At 41.9% G+C, this 20,633-nt stretch overlaps 1 protein-coding gene across 12 annotated transcripts in view; it reads left to right on the top strand.

Moving 5' to 3' along the window:
• Nucleotides 1-20,633, top strand: part of Syne1 (spectrin repeat containing nuclear envelope protein 1) — a 482,748-nt gene that overhangs the window by 427,149 nt on the left and 34,966 nt on the right. For all 12 annotated transcript variants that reach the window (XM_036168948.1, XM_036168940.1, XM_036168942.1 and 9 more), the window contains 4 exons: nucleotides 370-536; nucleotides 10,774-10,936; nucleotides 18,948-19,135; nucleotides 20,346-20,496. In XM_036168948.1, coding sequence (XP_036024841.1) covers nucleotides 370-536; nucleotides 10,774-10,936; nucleotides 18,948-19,135; nucleotides 20,346-20,496 — 669 coding nt within the window. The remainder of the gene's footprint in view (nucleotides 1-369; nucleotides 537-10,773; nucleotides 10,937-18,947; nucleotides 19,136-20,345; nucleotides 20,497-20,633) is intronic.

Genomic DNA, 20,633 nt, shown 5'->3' with positions numbered 1-20,633 from the left:
CAGGCTGGTCTCAAACTCACTCTGTACCCAAAGAAGATCTTGAACCTCTGATTCTCCTGCCTCTACTTCTCAAGTGCTGGGAATCCAGTCATATGCCATCCTACCAACCTAGTGCCCTTTTAAGTAAACAGAAAGTGCCTTACAGTTCCTTTCAGAAATTCCATGTCATAATTGAGTCTGGATGCCACCTTATCAGGAGCCATAGGCACTATTAATTCTTGCACACATAGACTGATGTTCACACACACGGTGTTCCTCGGGCCCAAACTGTCCAAATAGTAGAAACTGTAATTAGCATGTCTCCAGAGAAGCCAGATAAAGGCATTAAGAATATGCCTTCTGACCTCTGTGATTGCTTTTATTGTGCAGGATTATCAAGAGGAAATTGCTGTTGCCCAAGAGAACAAAATCCAACTCCAGCAAATGGGAGAACGGCTCGCTAAAGCCAGCCATGAGAGCAAAGCCTCCGAGATTCAGTACAAGCTCGGCAAAGTGAACGACAGGTGGCAGCATCTCCTGGACCTCATCGCAGCCAGGTAAAAGGCACCAGGTGTACTAGGACTCGGGTGGGGGTGGAGGGATGGATACTAATGCCTGTTCTCGTCTTCATTCATCTCAACCAAAGCTGTGGTTCTCAACCTCCCTAATGCTACAAGGACCCTTGAATGCAGTCCCTCATGTTGTGATGACCCCCTAACCATAACATTATTTCTTGTTGCTACTTTGAAAGTGTAATTTTGCTACTGTCAGGCTGTAAATATTTACTGTTAAATGTAAATGTTTTTGGAGAGGGAGGCTTGCCAAAGGGGTCACTCCCCACAGGTTGAGAACCACCGAGCTAAAGGGACTGTAATACCTAACTCCTTCTTTCTGAATTACTATATTGCCTGGGGTGATGCCATGTTCTTGCTGTTCCTATAAATGGCACTATCATTAACTTCAAATGAGTTTAAGGAGAGGGAGAGAGTGGTATCTGAACAAGAGAAGGTTCTTCATTTGGGTGCTTCTTGGGTATCCCACCACCTGTGGAGAAGAAGGAAAAGCCACTCCATCAATAGTTGTAGGTGTTCTTCCCTGTAGTAGGAAACACAAAGAGCTACTGCATCTCTATTATGTGTTTAGTTAGTGGGGTGTGGGAGTGAGGCTTATGTTCATAAAAATAAACTACTTCATTCTTGTAACTTTCTGCTTAGCCGTAATAACGCCCATAATGATGGGTCTCATGTTTGGAGAGGCAGATTCTATTCTGTTTATTTTGTAGAGAGCCAGTATGAATAAAAGGGATCAAAGGAAAAACATCTGAGGGCCTTTGCCATCCGTTCAAATGCTAGTGCGGCTTAAAGATGCACAGAGGTTATTTTATATTAAAAGAGGAACTGGCGATGGAGAGGCTTCATTTTGGGCATACCTTCCTTCATGTTGGGATGTCGATGCTTAGGGACAGGATTGTCCATTGACTCATCGAGTATCAAAAGCCTGAGAATAGTAGCTGGTGCTGGGGTGTGGCTCAGTGGGAGAAGGCTTGAGTAACATGTGCAAGGCCCTTTGTCTGTAAAGTAATTTGCGTGTCACAAAGACTGAATGCCACGAGAGTGGGCCTCCTCCTTAGAGTATATGTTGGCAGTGCAGACATGGAAAGAAATTGAACAAAAACAGTAAGCTCCCTGCTCAGGGACATATAGGGAAGGAAATAATAGATTTCTCAACTAAGATCACCCTACAGCTGAAATGCACAACAGTTCTGAATCCCAATGTGATGTTTAGTCTCACATCTCAGCCATGAAGATCATAATAAAATCTTATTTCCAAAGCAGATATTGAAACCTCGTGTGCTATAAATTTCCTTCTTAGAAAGACCTCCCATTGGGGCAACACCCTGGGGATTTCTGTGTGTGTCAGATTCTGACTCATGGACCGATGTGCTTGTTCATATAATTCCATTAAACTGGTTAAATTTCCTTCATGAATCTCAGGGCCACAATAATATGGAAAGGGAAGATGCACTATGCCAAAAATACTTCCAATGGGCTTTAACACAGTACAGTTGTGGGCAGCTGGCTTAGTTTCTGCTCAGCTGTTAGCTAACAATACTTGGAAGATGAAACTTTCTCATCAAAGCCATCTTCATTTACAGAATGTCTGTGTGATTTTTTTTAAAGTGAGAATTTTCTAGATTTTTTTTTTACCATCCCCAAAGATGTATAAACAAACTTGAGTCAGCTGTGTGTTGATAAGAAATGGGTACTTTGCACTGTCGTCTCTAAGAAGCTTATCTATGATCATTTTTTAGAATCTCATGATGCAGATGCATTCCTGTGGGAAACTTTGGAATAGATACAGTGACCATTTCTAGGCACCACCTTTAGAATTAGAGCAGATCATAGGCTGGTCGTCAACTTGCTCTGGCGTCTAAGGCCACGCTGGATTTAGTCTGCCTTTCAGCTTCTCCCAGAAGACACTTGGCTATCACATTTGCTTTCTCTTTCCTTGTTTACTGTGTTCGGGCTTGGTGAACTTCCTCCACACCTGTCTGCAGCTGTAAGTTGCCAGCAGCATTGTTCAGTCCTGCTGTTCAATCTCATTCATGACTCCTCCCACCCCACCCCCTTTCCAGCAAAAATGTTGATTCATGAAGCAGAACAGAACCTGGCACGTACTTTTGGAGTTTTCAAAAAATGTTATTTTTATTTATATATTCTGCACAGAGTGGAGGCAGGGGAATGCTACAATGCATGTGTGGAATTCAGAGGACAAATTGCCAGGGTGAGGAGTTCTCTTCTTCCAGGAATGGAATTCAGATCGTCAAAGGCTTGGGAGCTGCCTTTACCTGCTAAGGCATCTCACTGTCATCCCCCCTCCCTCCCCAGGCACCTTTATTTTCTGAGACAAGGACTCATTTAGCCCAGGCTGGCCTTGACCTCTACAGGAAGTCAAGAATGATTGTGAATTTCTGATCCTCCTGTCTCACCTTCCTTGCAGTGCTGAGATTACAGTCAGGGGCCACTTTGCCCTACACACACAGTGCTGACAACCAAGCTCAAGGTTTCATGCATGCTAGGAAAGCACACTACCGACTAAGCTATGTTTACCAGCCCATACTTTGTATATTCTTCATATTCCTTATATGCTTTGTGCAAAAATTTTGAAAATTCCCCAAATTCATGAAATATAGTTTTCTGAAATTCTATCAAAGGAATTTTTTAAATTATCTTAAAATGGTGTTATTTTTGATCACCTTGTATCAATTTTTTGTTGTTGTTTTGTTTCGAGACAGGGTTTCTCTGTGTAGCTTTGTGCCTTTTTCTTGGAACTCACTTGGTAGCCCAGGCTGGCCTCGAACTCACAGAGATCCACCTGGCTCTACCTCCCAAGCACTTGGATTAAAGGCGTGCACCTCCAACGCCCGGCCAATTGTCTTTTAAATGGACAAAGGTTTTGTATATATGAAGTGGAGATGAGTATTTCCTCATTATTTTCCATGATCAAATAGTCTATTAGAAAGCGGCTATCAAACCACACCGTCTCCTGCCTCCCTTCCCCAGCTACCCCTTAAACCCGCCACTTAGACCACTGAGCTGGCAGACACGGGTCCAAAGCCGGGGGAATTTGCTCCCATTTGCTTCTGCAATCTGCAGCACTTGTGAAGGTTCTGCTATAGTTCCTCTTTTCCGGTAGCTTTGCTGCTGTAGCTAGGAATCCCCAGGAAAAGGTGACCATCCTCATGGGACAGCGGAGTGTCTGTAGCCGTCACTGTTTCTGCCAGCCTTCCTTTAGACCTGTGACCTGCTCCTCCTGGCAGATTACACTGAGCTGCTTCTCCCTTCTTACCCTCGTGGCCTACATTCCAGGAGATCAAGCCTGGCACATGCTTGTGAATGTGGGTTTTATTTAGAAACATGACCACTTGTGACTGCCCAGTGTCATGTTAACAGACAGGCAACCAGCACCATTTGTCTACCAAGAGCATTTTCATACTTCTAGCATAGACCAGGGGAGAAGCTCTCTCTTTTTACCCGGAAAAGGACTCAGCCTTCTGCTCTGCAGAACCTGGCTTTTGCAAGTGGAAGCTTCATGGTGGTGGCAGAGGACTTGCGTGCCCTGAGGATGGCAGAGGACGGCAGTGTGGACGCAGAGCTCCCAGAATGTGACTGCGATGTCACCAGGCAGGCATCTTCTTGAGTGTCTTCTATTGGGCATAGCTTTAGAGTTACGTGGGGCTCATGGGATAGGCACTAGGCTCTTTAATGCGGAATGTTTCATGCCGATGTTAAGTAGACACAAGCAGCATTGGGAGACTGTAGGCCATGGACACGGAAGAGTTTTTTGTAGGTTCACTTTCTTATTTCTCTACTGGGGATTGTTCAGCTCGGTATTTTAGTTGTGTTTGGACTGTATGTATCACGCAAGCATCATGGCTCCAGCAGAGAGACCCAGACAGGAACATGATTGAGATAATGATTCAGCAAGGCCACTATGTGCTAGCTAAAATGTTCACAGCTTTGCAGCCAAGAGCTTTCTCTATCGTAAATAAAGCACATTTCAGGGATGTGGAGGAGGACTTTCCTATCAGAGAAAAATTGTTTCTATTTGTCTTGGTTGGTTACATTATGGTCTTATAAAATATAAAATATACAGATACTATAATAGATCTAAAATAGTAATTATTGTTTAATATAAATATTGAGTATAAAAATTATTTAGAATAACATTAATACCTTTGGTGGTCTGGTGGTTAGAATTCGGAGTTTTTCCATATGATAGGGAACTTTATTTAAGTTTTTAAAATGTTTTTCTTTTATTATTGTTTCATCCTTGAATTAATTCTTATAGGTGGGTGGGATTTACTAATAGAAATTTTGGTTTTATTATATTCAGAATCTGAATTCTATTTTGTTTTTGGTTGTGGATATACTAATTATTTGAAGAAAAGTATGTATATTACACATTCAATATGTAAGTCTATGTATATAATTACACATCATGTGTTCATTTGTATGGTAGTATATAGATGTAACCGGCTTGTTAAATAAGAAACACAGAACCAATTGCAGAGTTAAAAACCACGAGGTCAGAGCAAGAGCAGAAAACCTTACCCTTCCCTGCTTCTGCTGTTCTTCCTCTCCGCAAGAGAGCTACCTCTCTGTGTCCTATCTTTTTTATAGATTTTCTGTTCTGTTTTCTCATTGGTTGTAAACCCAGCCACATGACCTCCTCGTCACTGCCTGTTTGTACAGACCTCCAGGTCTTCTATGGTTGCTATTGAGATTAAAGGCATGTGTCTGCCATGCTGGCTGTGTCCTTGAACACACAGAGATCTACCTAGCTCTGCCTCCCAAGTGCTGGGATTAAATAAAGGTGTGCACCACTACCACCCAGTTTCTGCTCTGGCTTGCTCTGACCTCAAGGCAACTTTATTAACATATAAATAAAATCACATTCCAATACAAATAAAATATCACTATAGTAGTGTTAATGTGATGGGCAATTGAATTTAGTAGTATGGTGCTTTTCAAGAATGTCAAGAACCTGAGGTATGCTTTGGACCAAAAGAACACACATAAACTGTAAGGACTTACAAATTAATCATGCTTATTAAACCCTGCACATGTACATCATATGTAGGCATCTATGTTAAATTAAAACCCTGAATGCTATGCAAAGGAATGTTGCCCAAGTTTCTTGCTTTCTTACAATAAGTAAATAAATTAATATTCTGACACTTTAAAGATTTCTTTCAAAGAAACAATGCAGAAAAAAATGAGACATTTCTTCTGTGCAAGAATGGCCCCTGAACTATCAAATTTAACAGGCTATTACAAATAAATGAGGCTTTAAAGTCCACTTCCGCCATGCTCACACCTGCCCCCCCCGCCATGTACATATAATGTATTATGCAATTTGTAAGGAAATACACTTTTTTGAAAATTATGAAGGAGAACCACTTAAGTGTTCACCCATTGACTTTACTAAATTTATATTAATTTGAAAGAGGAAGTTGTCCCTAATGGACTATATGAACAAGCATTTCCGTGTCACGATGCCCTTGACACATTGCACACTAACTGCACTGCCTTGGACCTCATTCAATATTTTACAGGATCCAAGTCCTTTTACTAATTTTGCTGGCCTGCTAGAATATTATTTACTCACATCCTTTTGTGCTTTGGATATTTGATCATATTTGTGATCTTTGAGTAAAAAGAATCGACCAATTTTAGATCATTTGATAATGGAAACATTCATTGTCAAGTAGGTTTTGAAGGTAGAAATGTTGGCTGAAAGTCTTTTACTTAGAACACCAGTTATTAGTACTCAGGCATTGAAAAATAACGTTCAATTGTGTCTAAGACACTGAGCTAAGTGTGGTGGTGGGAGGGAATCCCAATGTAGATATTGGTAGTTCTGGCTTTCTGAAGAACTGCTGTGGAGAAGAAGGCCAGCTTAGACACAGATGGTGCCAGTCAGTAGAATAAGGATGTGGAGAAAAGAAGGCAGTAGAGCCTCCAGGAACTCTAACAACATTGTGATAAAATTTCAGTCCAAAACACAGTTAGCCTCTAACCCTGCCAAACCCCAACATGGAAAGCTGGTCATGTGAGAGGGGAGGGAAGTCATTCCTCCAGGTCTACCTTCAGGACAGACTTTCTTCAGTCCTGTACCAGTGGGACCACTGGTAGTCAAAGGCATTAAGTTCAATTCTATGTTCATGATGTGGGCACTCGCAGGATGCATTCCCTGAGACCTGCATCAGCAACCATTCTATAGTTGTCATTCCCTAACTACCCACATGAATTTTGTCTTATGAATGACAGACACATGGATGGATGATTTATGAAAGTGCTTGGAAATATTCAGAGACAGTACTGTGAAATGCCCAAGAGCATCAAACTTGACTGCTGCTCATAAAGCTAGTTAATGAATTCTTATCTTGAATAAAATTATGAGTCATGATTTTTAAAAAGCACTGTATTTTTACCCTTTATCAAAAGAGTGGATTGGTAATATGACCATATATTTTCTTAAGTACACTTTTTTTTCCAAAAACAATGTTCTAAGATACCTCACCTGAGAGTGCTTTTAGAAGTTAGTGTTATTACATATAGATAATATATGTAATATATTAATATATGTAATATATAGATATTACAACCAAGCATTTGTAATTATCACTTGCACATACTAGTTAGCATATATAGCTGACCATCTTTTTTGAAAATTAGTGTTCATTTTGCTTTCTAAAATTAAAATATAATTATATCATTTCCCCTTCCCTTTCTTCCATCTAATCCTCTCATGTGTTTCCCTTACTCTCTTTCATGCTCACAACACACACACACACACATTCCTAATAAATACAACCTGTTCAATCCATGTACTGTTACATGTATCTATATGATACCAAGACTAACCATTTAATATTGAATAACTAATTAGGGTGAGGGGCTCTTCCCTAAACAAGACCTGGACAAGGATGACGCCAATAGACATGCTAGAATGGAAGAGGAAAATCTCATGGAACTCCAGCCCTAGATAAAGAACCGAGGTAGCTAAGGAATGCCAGAGGAGGCTAGAAATCCTTCAGATAAACACTTGTGTGATGATGTTTTGAGGACAGTCCCGAGAAATGTAACTGTACCATCAGGCTTAGTTTCATTTGAGAGAGGCTTTCGGATTTATTAAAACCGTGATGGCAGAAGTGATACTTCCATCAATTTTTAGGAACTAAAAGTAAATCGATATGCTAAAAATACTTTTAATGGTGAAAGAAGTCTCCAGGACAGTGACTTCCTTGGGTCTGAGAAAGGTAGAAAATCGCCTGAGGTGGGTGTGGAAGGAGCTGAGGTCTGCAGCTGGAGCTGAGAGCACCTTAGGGTGCTTCTGTACTCTACCTGGAAAACGACTTATTTAGCATGGCGGTGTCATCCGAGGGTAAGTTCTGATTCACAGGAAACATTCTATTGACGATCTGCTTTTAGATTTCTAACATCTCCGCAGTCTTAGACATCATGTAGCTCTTGACATTATTTCTCAGGAAGATACCTTTTCAGTGAGGCCACTTTGACATGGAAACATTTTCTTTATCTGCTTATCTGATCACATACACAAAGAACAGTTCCTGTAAAGTTCCCATGCTTCCTGATCCAGGAGGTCTACACGGAGAACTGAGCTTTAAGGAAGATCTATGACAAAGAAAACCCAGGTTGTGTACTGCTTGTGACCACCAGCCTGCTCTGTAGTCTATGGACAGTCTGCCTAGCAGGGACTCCAGTCATGTGATAAAAATGAAGTTGAGGCACAATCTCTTCGTATCCCAACCTCCTGCTCACACTCTGCCCATCTGGAGAAAGTTGTTTTCAGAACTGCTTCAGCTGTCCCCACAGCTGTGCCCTTGAGCTGTCTCCTCTATGCCCTTGTTTTGTGGTTTGTATGAATCTGTACACTTCTCCTCCTTTTCCTCTGTACTGGCTCCTTCCTCTACCTCTAAGTACATGATAAGGTTATTCCCCATGATGAACTATGTACATTATGTACTTAAAAAAAACATAGATCCTTCTAGAAGGTCCCTGGCTTATGTCCTCACCTTTATTGCCTACTTTTTTCCAGAAATTAATTACAGGACTAAAAAGACATGGCACCACGGTCTGTGGATTGTAGCATGATTATTGTTTACTTAACAGCTCATATCCACTTATAAGTGAGTACATACCATGTTTGTTTTTCTGGGTCTGGACTACCTCACTCAGGATGATATTTGCTAGTTCCATTCACTTGTCTGCAAATTTCATGATGTCATTTTTTTTTAAGAGCCAAGTTAATACTTCTTTGTATGAATGCACCACATTTTCTTTATCAGTTCTTTGATTGAGGGACATCTAGGTTGTTTCCAGTTTCTAGGAATTAGGAATAAAGCTGCTATGAACATAGTTGAGCAAGCGTCCTTGTGGCAGTCACTGAGCCTGTATGAATCTGAGCTAGGTCCTCAGCAAATATGTTATGGTTGTGTAGCTTGGTGTTCTTTCAGGACACCTAACCGTGGGAGTGGGGGCAGGGTGTCTCTGACTCTTTTGCCTACTCTTGGGGCCCTTTACCTCCTACTGGGTTGCATTGTCCAGCCTTAATGTGATGGTCTATGCCTCGCCTTACAGCATTTTATCCTGTGTTCTGTTGATATCCCTGGGAGGCCTGCTCTTTACTGAAGGAAAATGGAGGAGGAGTCCATGTGGGGGATTAGGAGGAGTGGGAGAGTGGGAACAGGGGAGACTGTGGTCGGGATATAATGCATTAAGAGAGAGAGGGAGAGAGGGAGAGAGGGCTCAGTGGTTAAGAGCACTGGCTGCTGTTCCAGAGGACCTGGGTTTGATTCTTAGTACCCACACACATCAGAGGCTGAAAACTGCCTCTTACTCCAGCTCCAGGGGGATCTAAAGTCTTCCACCCTCTTCAGGCATTTACATGAGTGTGGTGAACAGTCATAATTATTTCCATCTCCTTATCAAAAGCATCCCAAGTAGCTTACATGTTCCTGTTTTATATATCTGACCCCTGAATGGAGCACTCCCTCAGAGCCTGCAGAGCCCTTCTGGCTGTTAAACAGGAGACTGTCCCTTTAGTCCTCCTCAGACTGTTTACAAGGCTGTGTGTAACACAGCAGTGGTTCGCAAACATCAGCGTTTGTCAGCACCGCATTATTTAAACTGCTCTTTCTAGAGCCTTATCCCTGGAGATTCAGAGTCCTTAGGACTGGAGTGTGGGAGTCTGAAATGATTCCAGACAAGCCTGGTCCAAGCACATGTTCAAACTGACTGACACCCCTCCTTGAGTGTCCTGTCTTTGGTCTAATTATACGTTCCAGGTCTTCCACCTTCTTTAAAAAAAAAAAAAAATCTGTGTGTGTGTGTGTGTGTGTGTGTGTGTGTGTGTGTGTGTGTGTGTGTCCAGAGATTGACATCAGCTGTTTTCCTCAGTTACCTTCAATCTTTTCAAGATAGTGCCTCTCCCTCAACCTGGAGCGCACCTCTTTAGCTAGGCTGACTGGCTGACATGCCTCAGGGGTCCTCCTGACTCAGTCTTTGCAACACTAAGATTTACAGGCCCAGGTTTCCTCACCTGGATTTTCCTGTGGTACTAAGGATCAAAACTCAAGTCAAGTCTCTTTACTAACTGAGACATCTCCCTAGTCCCCTCCTTCATTTCTGACTATTGTTTCTATAGTTCTCCTTTAAGAAACTTAAAAAAAAAATACTTTTTGCTCAATCAATACTCATTTGAAGCTTCCACTCTATGCCGACCAATTAATCAATGGTACAATTTCATTCCTCACTCCTAGACCTGAAGACTGCATTCTGTATATTTTTGTGAGGGCCCTCAAGAGCCCTGCAAACCTGTTTCCCCCATGTTATCCCTCTTCCTGAAAGTATAAATTGTGTTATTCATGGGAATGACTTGTGTGAAGGCCGTGGGGCGGCTGTCACATTTACATTATTATGACTGTTTTGAGCCTAGTAGTCATAAATATTTGCTGAATGTTCTCCTTCTCTGAGCAGTCTACATTAGCCCATTTATTTAAACTTCATAGATCCTTGTATAGTCTCTAAAATTCCTTTTTATAAAACGAAGAAACAAGACATCCAGCAGAGTCACACTGCCCAGAAGGAACGGAGCCAGGATGGACCCTGCAGGACAATTTAGGTCTAGGCCATCATTCGCCTCTGCACATGAAGACAGCATGAACAGGGCCGTTCACCGTCTCTGTTTTCGCTTCTCTGCCCACAGGGTGAAGAAACTAAAGGAGACCCTGGTGGCCGTGCAGCAGCTGGATAAGAACATGGGCAGTCTGAGGACCTGGCTGGCCCACATCGAGTCAGAGCTGGCCAAGCCCATAGTCTATGACTCCTGTAACTCGGAAGAAATCCAGAGGAAGCTGAGTGAGCAGCAGGTAGGATTGCTAAGCCACAGAGCACATGTCCTCTTGGCCAGGATAATGGGGTGGGTGCAAGATGTTGCCTTGGGATAAAAGATCGGGGGAGGAGGGAGAAAGTTAGGCAGGACTGGCGATGAAGGGGGAGCTTTGTGTAGGAGAGTGCTGGAGACAGATGGGTTCTGTATCATTGCAGAATTGACTGAAAAGACATGTGCACTGTCCTGGTGTTAGTGTTGTTGGTACTCCAGGGGGAAGCAATCTAATACAACCCAGGGGAATCCAAATCGTCCCCTATATGGTTTCCTTCTCTGCGTGCCCGCCACTGAAGACTTAGAAAGAAGCCCTGCACTCACTGTAGGGTGTTTAGAGAAAGACTACAGTGCAGATTGAGGGCATTCAGGACTCAAATAATTCTGTCCCCTGAGGAGGACTGTGTGATCTTCAAATAGTAATGCCACCTTCATGTATACAGGAAGTGCAGCGCATCTCCCTGACATAAAATATGTAACCCAGAAAAGCAAAGGAGGATGTCCCTGAACACACAAGCAGAGGGGACTTCTGTTTCCACCCTCTCCCCTTTTTATTCTTACTAACTGTACTGGACTCCAGCTGCCAGCAATGAACATGAACGTGTCACCCTATGTCTTCATTGCCTCTGAGAATTCTACCCAGGCTTTGCTTTCTGCTGTTAGCAATTACACCATGGGAGCCAAGTTGTTTGGCTTAAAAATGCAAAAGAGAAAATTCTTTTCAAATCCTACAAGATAATTAACACATTTATTTTGGGGGGGAAGGAAGGAATGACGGCTGATAATCCTTACTGGTGTTTGGCTATAGGCTGGAAACTACTCTAAACCTACATGTTTATTGAATTATTTATTTTATTTTTGAAATGATAACTACATCATTTCCCTCTCCCCTTTCCTCTCTCCAAACCCTGCTACATACCCCTCCTTGCTCTCTTCCAAATTCTTGACCTCTTTTTCAATTAATTGTTGTTACATGCATATATGTATATACATATATATTTCTAAATATCATCTGTATAATGTTACACACACACACACACACACACACACACACACACACACACACACACACAGAGTTTTAAGGGCTGCTCATTTGGTATTGGATTACCAATTGGTCCACTCTTCCCGGAAGAGGACTGTTTCTCCCACCCTCAGTGTCCCTGAGTTGCCTGTACTTCTTTGCGTAGGGGTGAAGCCTCAAGTCCTTTTCTAGTTCACCTGAGCATCCCTGTTACTGTTCTCTGTGTTTGGCTCATGTTTCATCAGTCATGTTGGTGAGAATTCGGGTGTAGCTTCTTACATTGCTAGATGACACAATCTCACAGCAAACTCCCTGATCCTTTGGCTCTTACCATCTTTCCACCCCCACTTTTGAAATGACTCCTGAGCCTTGGGTGTGGGAGTTGTTTTGTGGATGTGTTGGTTAGGACTGGGCTCTACAACTCTGCATTAGATTAACATATTTAATTTTTTACAAACACTATACACTAGTTAGAATAGATGCTAGAGTATAGTCCTAGATACCAGGTTTATTATTTATTATTTTTTGTTCTTTGACAGTTTCACACATGTATGGGCTGACTTTTGGTGTTGGGTTTTATACTAAAGCTATCATTGCTTTAAAAACATTTTTACTGGGACATTTTTAACTTTTTATAAGATTAGTGTCCTCAGTGAGTGATGTTTGAGATTTTGATGACTGTACTGAGAGGGTCTTGGCTGGCTTCCAGTACCTCCCCACCCCCCAATTTTCATGGAGAACATGGTAAAATATGTATCAGGGATGAGAAATGAAGGCAATGACCAGTGTTGTTGACCTATTCTTAACTACGTGCAGGTAGACAAGAGTCTCCGGCATTTATGAAGGCCTCTTCCATGAAGGGAAAGACCATAGTTAATAGAGTAAATAAAATGAAAAAGGAAGAAACAACAGAAAATATTGTGTGTGTATGTATGTGTATATGTGTGTGTATGTAAGTTTTTTTTTTTAAAAAAACTCACAGAAATGAGAAGTTTTACATTAAAAACAATAGATACTGTTTTTTTCTAAAAGGAACATTCAGAATTGATCCTCTCCTACAACATAAAATAAAAATATGAAAAATAGGCAATAAAGACAATTAAATTAAAGAGTTAATGTCTAAATCTCAAAATCCAATGCAATTATTTGATAATTGTAGTTGGAGAGCTTCTCTCCAGGTGCCACAAAGCCCCTGTGATCCCACAACCCAAATATAACATAATCACTCAGACACTTATATTACTTATAAACTGTATGGCCATGGTAGGCTTCTTGTTATCTACTTCTATTTTAAATTAACCCATTTCTATTAATCTATAACTTGCCATGTGGCTCATGGCTTACCTGTACCTTACATCTCGCTTGTCATGGTGGCTGCTGGCAGCTCTCTCTGCCTCTACCTCCTGTTCCCAGAATTCTCTTCTCTGCTTGTCCTGCCTATACTTCCTGCCTGGCTACTTGCCAATCAGCATTTTATACACAGATAGATATCCACAGCACTATTTTTATTTAAATCAGGTTGATTATAAATGTGATCTCTTTCTAAAGAAGAAAAGGGGATATGCTATAGATATAATAGGATGAAAGGGTAGATTAATGAACTTACTTCTAAAGATAATAGTCACCAAAAGCCTTTTTCAATGCAGGAGGAAATTATTAATTAAAGTATTAATACAAAAAAAATCCCAAGTGGAAATCACACATTTCCAGATCATAAAGATCTGATTTAAATGCCTAGGAAAATTAGAAACACTCAAAATCATCCCAGACTTTTCACATTAGGCATTGTCATAACAAACAGATAAACAGAATATGGATGAGGCCTCAGACTTAAAAAGGCCTCTGCCATCTCCCAGCATGCTCTGGGGCCAGGAAACAACAGTCCATGGCAGTCTAGAGGCCAAGAAAATAGTTTATCATGTACAGTTGTAGACCCTGTCACTACATATACCCAAATTTGCCTCTGATCCATCCATTTAGGAAGGCTACCTACACTAGTAAGTAGCGAAATAAAAAAAATAATAATAACATCAGTGAAAGAGGAAGAATTGCAATGTTATTGAGCTATAATAAAATGAAATCTAGGGCCAGACGTGGTGGCACATGCCTTTAATACACAGGAGGCAGAAGCAGGTGGTTTTCTGTGAGTTCTAGGCCAACCTGGCCTGCATAGTGAGTTCTGGGTCAGCCAGGGCTACACAATAAGAACCTGTCTTAAAATTAAACAAATAAATGTAATCTTGTCATTTTCAGGGGAATGGATAGAACTGAAGAACTTAATATTAAGGGAGATAATGCTCTCACATGTGTGGTTTAAAAATAAAAGTAATCTACCACTGGACGGTGGTGGCGCACGCCTTTAATCCCAGTGCTCAAGAGGCAGAGGCAGGCAGATCTCTGTGAGTTCGAGGCCAGCCTGGTCTACAGAGCGAGATTTAGGACAGGCTCCAAAACTACACAAAGAAACCCTGTCTCAAAAAAAAAAAGTAATCTAGAATATTAAATAGTGCTTACTGGGGCTTGGGAAGTAGGCTTTGATCAAGGCACACCTGATATGTACTGAGCTAACACCCTAAGCCTATTAGTCAGCACAATGGTTGTACATGTTCAACATAAATAATTTTTAAAGGTAAATCTCAGGTGAGGGTATAGATCGGCTATAATCCTGTAGCCGATGAGCACTGTTTAGGATAGAACTGGGTCTCAGAGGCCTGGTGGGGCAGTTGCCAAGCAGGAAGACAATGGAACTGGGTTTCCCCCAAAGAACTTAAATTAATGCTTATTATAAGCAAGTACTATACATTCGAGGGAGAGAGGATTGTTAACTCCAGAAAAACCAGAGCACGAGGGGGAAAAAAATGAAGTACAGCCATAGCATACTTTGTTGCTCAAATGTGAAAAATACTGAGTAAGCCTAATCACAAAAGCAATGATGGTTGCCTTTGCCGTGAGCTGTGCTATGAGCCTGGTGACCGTGAGGTTCATCCTTCCCTACTGCAGAGCAGTCTATATGTAAAGTGGAAAGGTGTGTGTGGGCGGGGAGGGGGAGATGGCCATATACACATGATATAGCAAAGTACATATCACAAAGAGCTACATGGAAGGAGATGGCTGCCCCTGGAAGAGCTGGGGCCTGAAAGAGCCCAGCCTCCATCAGAGCCTTTTAGTACTTTCTTACTTGGTTGTAATAGATATGTATCTTCTCAATTAAATTTAAAATTACAGTCTTAAAACTGTGTTACAAGTGGCAATGTAATTAGCCATTTTCGTTCCCATAGTCCTTATTTATAGGGCACTGAATATTAAAATTCACACCACAAGGGTTTGAGTCTACAGTTAATGAGAAAAGTTCTGAGCACAGTTCCGAGCACAAAGTACCTTTTAATTTTTAACTAAAACATTATTTTTGCTACATATGTATATTGGGGTATGTATGCACATGTGCAACTGTGTGTGTGTGTGTGTGTGTGTGTGTGTGTGTGTGTGTGTGTGTGTGTGTGTAGTCAACCATAGAGGATGACTCTGGAGTTAGTTCTGTCTTTCTACCTTTGCACATGTTCCCACTATTATATTCAGGCAGTCAGGCTTGCTCAGCAGGTCATCTCTCTGGCCCCAGCACCTTTTTAAATCATTTTAGTTTTGCCATGGTTTATGTTTTGGTGGGAAATGTTTGGAAATGATTCTGTGATGATTGGACCACTTGGGATTCATGTTTTAAAGGATCCACTAAAAAGTCACCTGTCTCTAAAGGAGAAAATTCTGACAGACATTTCATGGCAGAGATTAAATTGTTAAGAAATGCATTTTCTTCTCTGTGTGTATGTGGAATTTCTCTGGCCAACGTTCTTAATTCTTCCAGTCTCACTTTGGGGGAGCTATAGTTTTTATAGATTTGAGGTGACTTCAGAAAACACTTGGCCAGATTTATCTGTGTTCTAGCTGAAGAACTAAATCCGAAGATGCCAAGAATGATTCAAGTTAAAACCAACAACTAAATTCTATTACATCTTAAGGTACTTATGTATGATCTTAAAGTTATTCACACCTCATGATTGCTTTTCTAATTCAAAATCTTTTAAATACTTGGGGGAAACTGCACGCAATGCCATGCTTTAAGTGTCTGGATTATGTTTAGGGAGTTGAGGCCGATTTTAAATATACACCCCCACTCTTTGAATTTGCCTAGTGAGCTCATCCACAGGAGTGTCCTTATCTTTATATTTAAGCAAATATTCTGTTAAATTTTTGTTATACTTCAAGTTTTGAGTCATCAGATTTCTGGTGTATTCTTGAAAGAGAGGGCAGTGGGGAATTGCAGAGACTATTTACTAAAATAGAGATGGTTTAGTGTAGTTTATCCCTCAATGCCTAGTTTAGAGAAGCTCCAAAAGTTAATAAAAACCAGTACATTTCACAACAAGACGGTCTGTTCATAGACGCTGGAGAGCAGTGTAGTGAGAAAAGGAACATGGGATCCGTTGTGGAGGCAGCCACGTCAATTGTGGGATTGCAGGAGAAATGGAAAAGCGGGGTAAACTTAAGATGTGCTTTTCTTTTTTTATTGTAAGGAAAATACATCAAGAGTGTTAATAAGTAGGATGAAGGGACTGGCTTCCACACAAAACACCCCAAGACCAAGTTCTCAACACAAAGGAGATTTATTTGCCCCCGAGGGACAGAGGGCAGGGAATAAGAGACAGAGACAGGAGACAGAAGATGAAGTAGAGGAAGAGGGAGAAAGGAACAAAGTGTGTGTGTATGGGGAGTGGGGTATTTGTCCCAGGGCACAAAAGACTGCCTCTGTGTAGAGAGGAAATAGCATGGCCCATAGGCAAATGACAGTTTATAAAGGTAAAAGGAGGAACCCCGTGCTAGGATGAGATGCTTAGTTTTAATTGGGCGTGTTAGTTAGAGCAATCAAAGGGGCCTTTGATTGCTGGACTTCAATTCTTTGGTAGCTGGACCTTGGCGGTCAGCCTCAGGAGAAGGAAGTGGCCAAATAAGGGACTAGACCTTGGTGGCTAGCTTTAGGAATGTCATCTAACAGTTTTTGCAAGGCCAAGGGAATGGGGGAGAAGAACACGGCCTGTCAGAGCCATGTTTGCCATGCTCAGACTGGCTAGAGTCCCTTCAAGGGCAGAAGTGACACCTATAAAGTTCATTTCCCCCCCCCGAGAGAAAGTGCAGATTTGTTAAGGAAAAGTGAGGAAAAAAATACCCAGGAGTAGGAGGAGCACCATGGGGTGGATAGGACCCTACAGACCCCACTTTAAAAGTGGAATATTTCCAGCAAGTTGAACTCCTGAAGCCTATGTTAGCTAGCTTTCCATCCTGTGAAAAATTACCTGAGGTTGCCAACTTCCAGGAAGAAAGGCTTTGTTTTGACCTATGGTTTCCTGGATTTCAGTCTGTGGGTCACATGACTGTTGCTGTGGTCCTATGGAAGCAAAGTACACTGTAGCAAGAGAGTGAGTCGTAGGAGAACTGTTGACCTCTTAGCTACCAAGATGCACAAAAGAGAAGTATGAAGGACCTGGGGATCCCAATACCCTTTACACGGATATGCCCCCAAAGGCTCTGCCTGCTAGAGGTCCTGCTATCTCCCAGGATTGCGGTGACCAAGCCATTAACACATGAGTCTCTGGAGAACATTCTAGAACTAAATTATATGAAAGCCCAAGCGGGGGGTGGGGGGGGGGGGGGGGCAATAATGGATATTTTTGATCCACATTGTCTGCATTTAACATGAGCTCATATGTTGTAGTTGGATAAAATCCAGTTTCCTGCTTTTTATCAAAAACTTTCTATTTCTGTCCTACATTTAAAACTGTGTTCCAAAGGAAGTCACGTCGTGGTGATCTCATTCCAGAAAGAGAACCTCAGTCTCTTAAGCCACAGTACCGCTTGACATTGTCTGGTTGGGTTTGCAAGTCTGTGATGCTTCAGTCTTGGTCCTGAAGTGTGAGCTACTGACAGGTGCATGCAAAATGATTAATCAATTGGAATGAAAGTGATGTATCAGTAGAGACTGAGGCAGGGTTCATTCTCTCTCTCTCTCTCTCTCTCTCTCTCTCTCTCTCTCTCTCTGTGTGTGTGTGTGTGTGTGTGTGTGTGTGTGTATGTATACATAGGCATGAGTTCAGAGGTCAGCCTCCAGTCCAGTGTTGGTGTTCACCTTTTATGTTTGACACGGGGTCTCTGTGTATACCTGGTATATACAGGTGTACACTGTGTCTACAGGTTATCTGGCTCACAAGCTTCTGGAGATGCTCCTATTCCTGCCTCCCACCTTGCCTCAAGAGCTCTGGAATTACAGTGCATGCTACCTGTGATGTCTAACATTACATGGATTCTGGAGATTCAAACTCAAGTTAACACATTTGTGTGGCAAGCACTTTCCTGTTGATCCATTTCCCCAACTCAACCCAAGATTCATTTTGTTCACTTACTACTAAAGCCAGCTTTACTTTTAGGGGTGTGTGTGTGTGTGTGTGTGTGTGTGTGTGTGTGTGTGTGTGTGCGTGCACACATATGCACTTGGCATGCAAATGTGTTTGTTAGTCTACAGGCATCAACAGAGGTCAGAAGATGGCACTGGGTTCTGTGGAGCTAATGTTTCAGGCATTTGTGAGCCTCCACCCAGTGTAGGTGATGGGATCTGAACTCCCACCCTCTGGTAGAGCAGTAACACTCTACACAGCGGAGCCATCTCTCCAGTCCCTAATGTCATTCATTTTATCTGTTCAGTTAGTATTTTGGCATTTCTTACATAGAATATTTCCAGATCCATCTCCTCCTCATATTGTATCTTGAGCTTCTGAGGTGTCATAAATAAGCCTCAGGGAACTTTTTCATTCACGAAAGTGAAATACTGTCAAGTATGGCCTAGCCATTTATCTGTCAGTGAGCACAGCTACGGGTTCTCTCATCTACATACACAGACTTTTGCAATAAAGCACACTTCATTCCCCTGCAGGAGCTTCAGAGAGACATCGAGAAACACAGCACAGGTGTCGCCTCCGTCCTCAACTTGTGTGAGGTCCTGCTACATGACTGTGACGCATGTGCCACTGAGGCTGAGTGTGACTCCATCCAGCAGGCCACTCGGAACCTGGACCGGCGGTGGAGGAACATCTGTGCGATGTCCATGGAAAGGAGACTCAAGTGAGCTGGGATGTTCAGTTACAGATAAAACAAAGAAACAGAAAAGCTCCATCCATCTTTCCACTCATTGTATCCATGCCTTACTATTTTCCATTGGTTAGAAAATCCAAAATTAGCCTTGGCTTCCCAAAATTGCTACTACCTACATATAATTGGAAATATAAGCAGGCATAGAGGTAATATAACAAGCCAATATATATTGGAGCTGACAGTTTAAATATTACATTGGAAATTAAAATCTACCCTTAAGAAGTAAGTATAATGTTATGGGATTTGTAGTTATACAAAGGTAATGTTCTTTGATTAAAATTCCACTCTTCACAGTGTTAAGTGAAATAAGCCATGTTATCTCTAGATCTAGATGTAGAAATCTAGATGTAAATGTATACGTAACACACATATAAATCTACATTTAAATGTATAGATAACATACCTGTTTATTTATAGGACATGAGAGTAGAAAGGGGACTAAGGGAGGAGGAAGGAGTCTAGAAGAAGGAGAGTGAGGAGAACGGTAACAGAATATGGTGACCTGGATATGGGAGGACATAGTTTGGAGAAAAGAGCCAGCAAGAGTCGGGGGAGGGGGTCCCCGTGGGAGCAAATCAGAAGCCTAGGGGTACACATACATGAAAATAAGCATTGCAACAAATGTCTGTGCTACTTTTATTGAATAATAAACACTTTTACATTTGAGCCCTTTGAAAATGACAGTGGCAAAAACTCACACTGGATTACCACAAAATTACCTCCGTGACCTAAAATGCAAAACTATGCTGCTCTCAGTTCAGTCCCGAAAGCTCTGCTGTCTCTGTCAAAGGTGACTGTTATCACTCTTGAGTCTGACATTGGCCTTAAAGGAAATTTCCAACGTCAGTTTTATTTAAGGGGCACGCTGGCCTGAGCACACTGTCTACATGTAGGGTTTCTCACCTCCCATGCAAACACCAGGGCTGCTCATGTAATGTACTTTAATATCCAGTTTGGCTAATTCCAAATTCAGAGCCCCAGGGCATCTTTTTAAATCAGCAGCTGTTTTCTTTTAGCTCCCACAGTTGTCTTTTTCTCTGGGAGGTTTGGCTCAAAGCCGTGACTGCTGTACACAGCAGTTGCTCTTTCAACACTCACAGTCCTGTGGAAGGCATCTGATCAGGTCCTGACCGTCAGTGGTCTTAATAATGGGGGTGTGTTCTTCCATCCTCTGCCCCAGGATTGAGGAGACGTGGAGACTGTGGCAGAAGTTTCTGGATGACTATTCTCGTTTCGAAGACTGGCTGAAGGTTTCAGAAAGGACGGCTGCATTCCCCAGTTCTTCTGGGGTTCTGTATACAGTTGCTAAGGAAGAGCTGAAGAAGTTTGAGGTGATTCATAATTCCAGATATTCACTGTTTATTCTGCTGTGGTACTAGCCAGCTGGTAGCTGATGCTCCAGGGCATGAACGGACAATTGTGCCACATGTTATCTGTTCCAATAGCTGAGGAACGGCTTGGTAACCAT

The sequence above is a fragment of the Onychomys torridus genome, chromosome 19 (assembly GCF_903995425.1).
Source record: "Onychomys torridus chromosome 19, mOncTor1.1, whole genome shotgun sequence".
NCBI lineage: Eukaryota > Metazoa > Chordata > Mammalia > Rodentia > Cricetidae > Onychomys > Onychomys torridus.
Note: the sequence above shows the minus strand (reverse complement) of the source record. Positions and strands in the feature narration are given on the sequence as shown.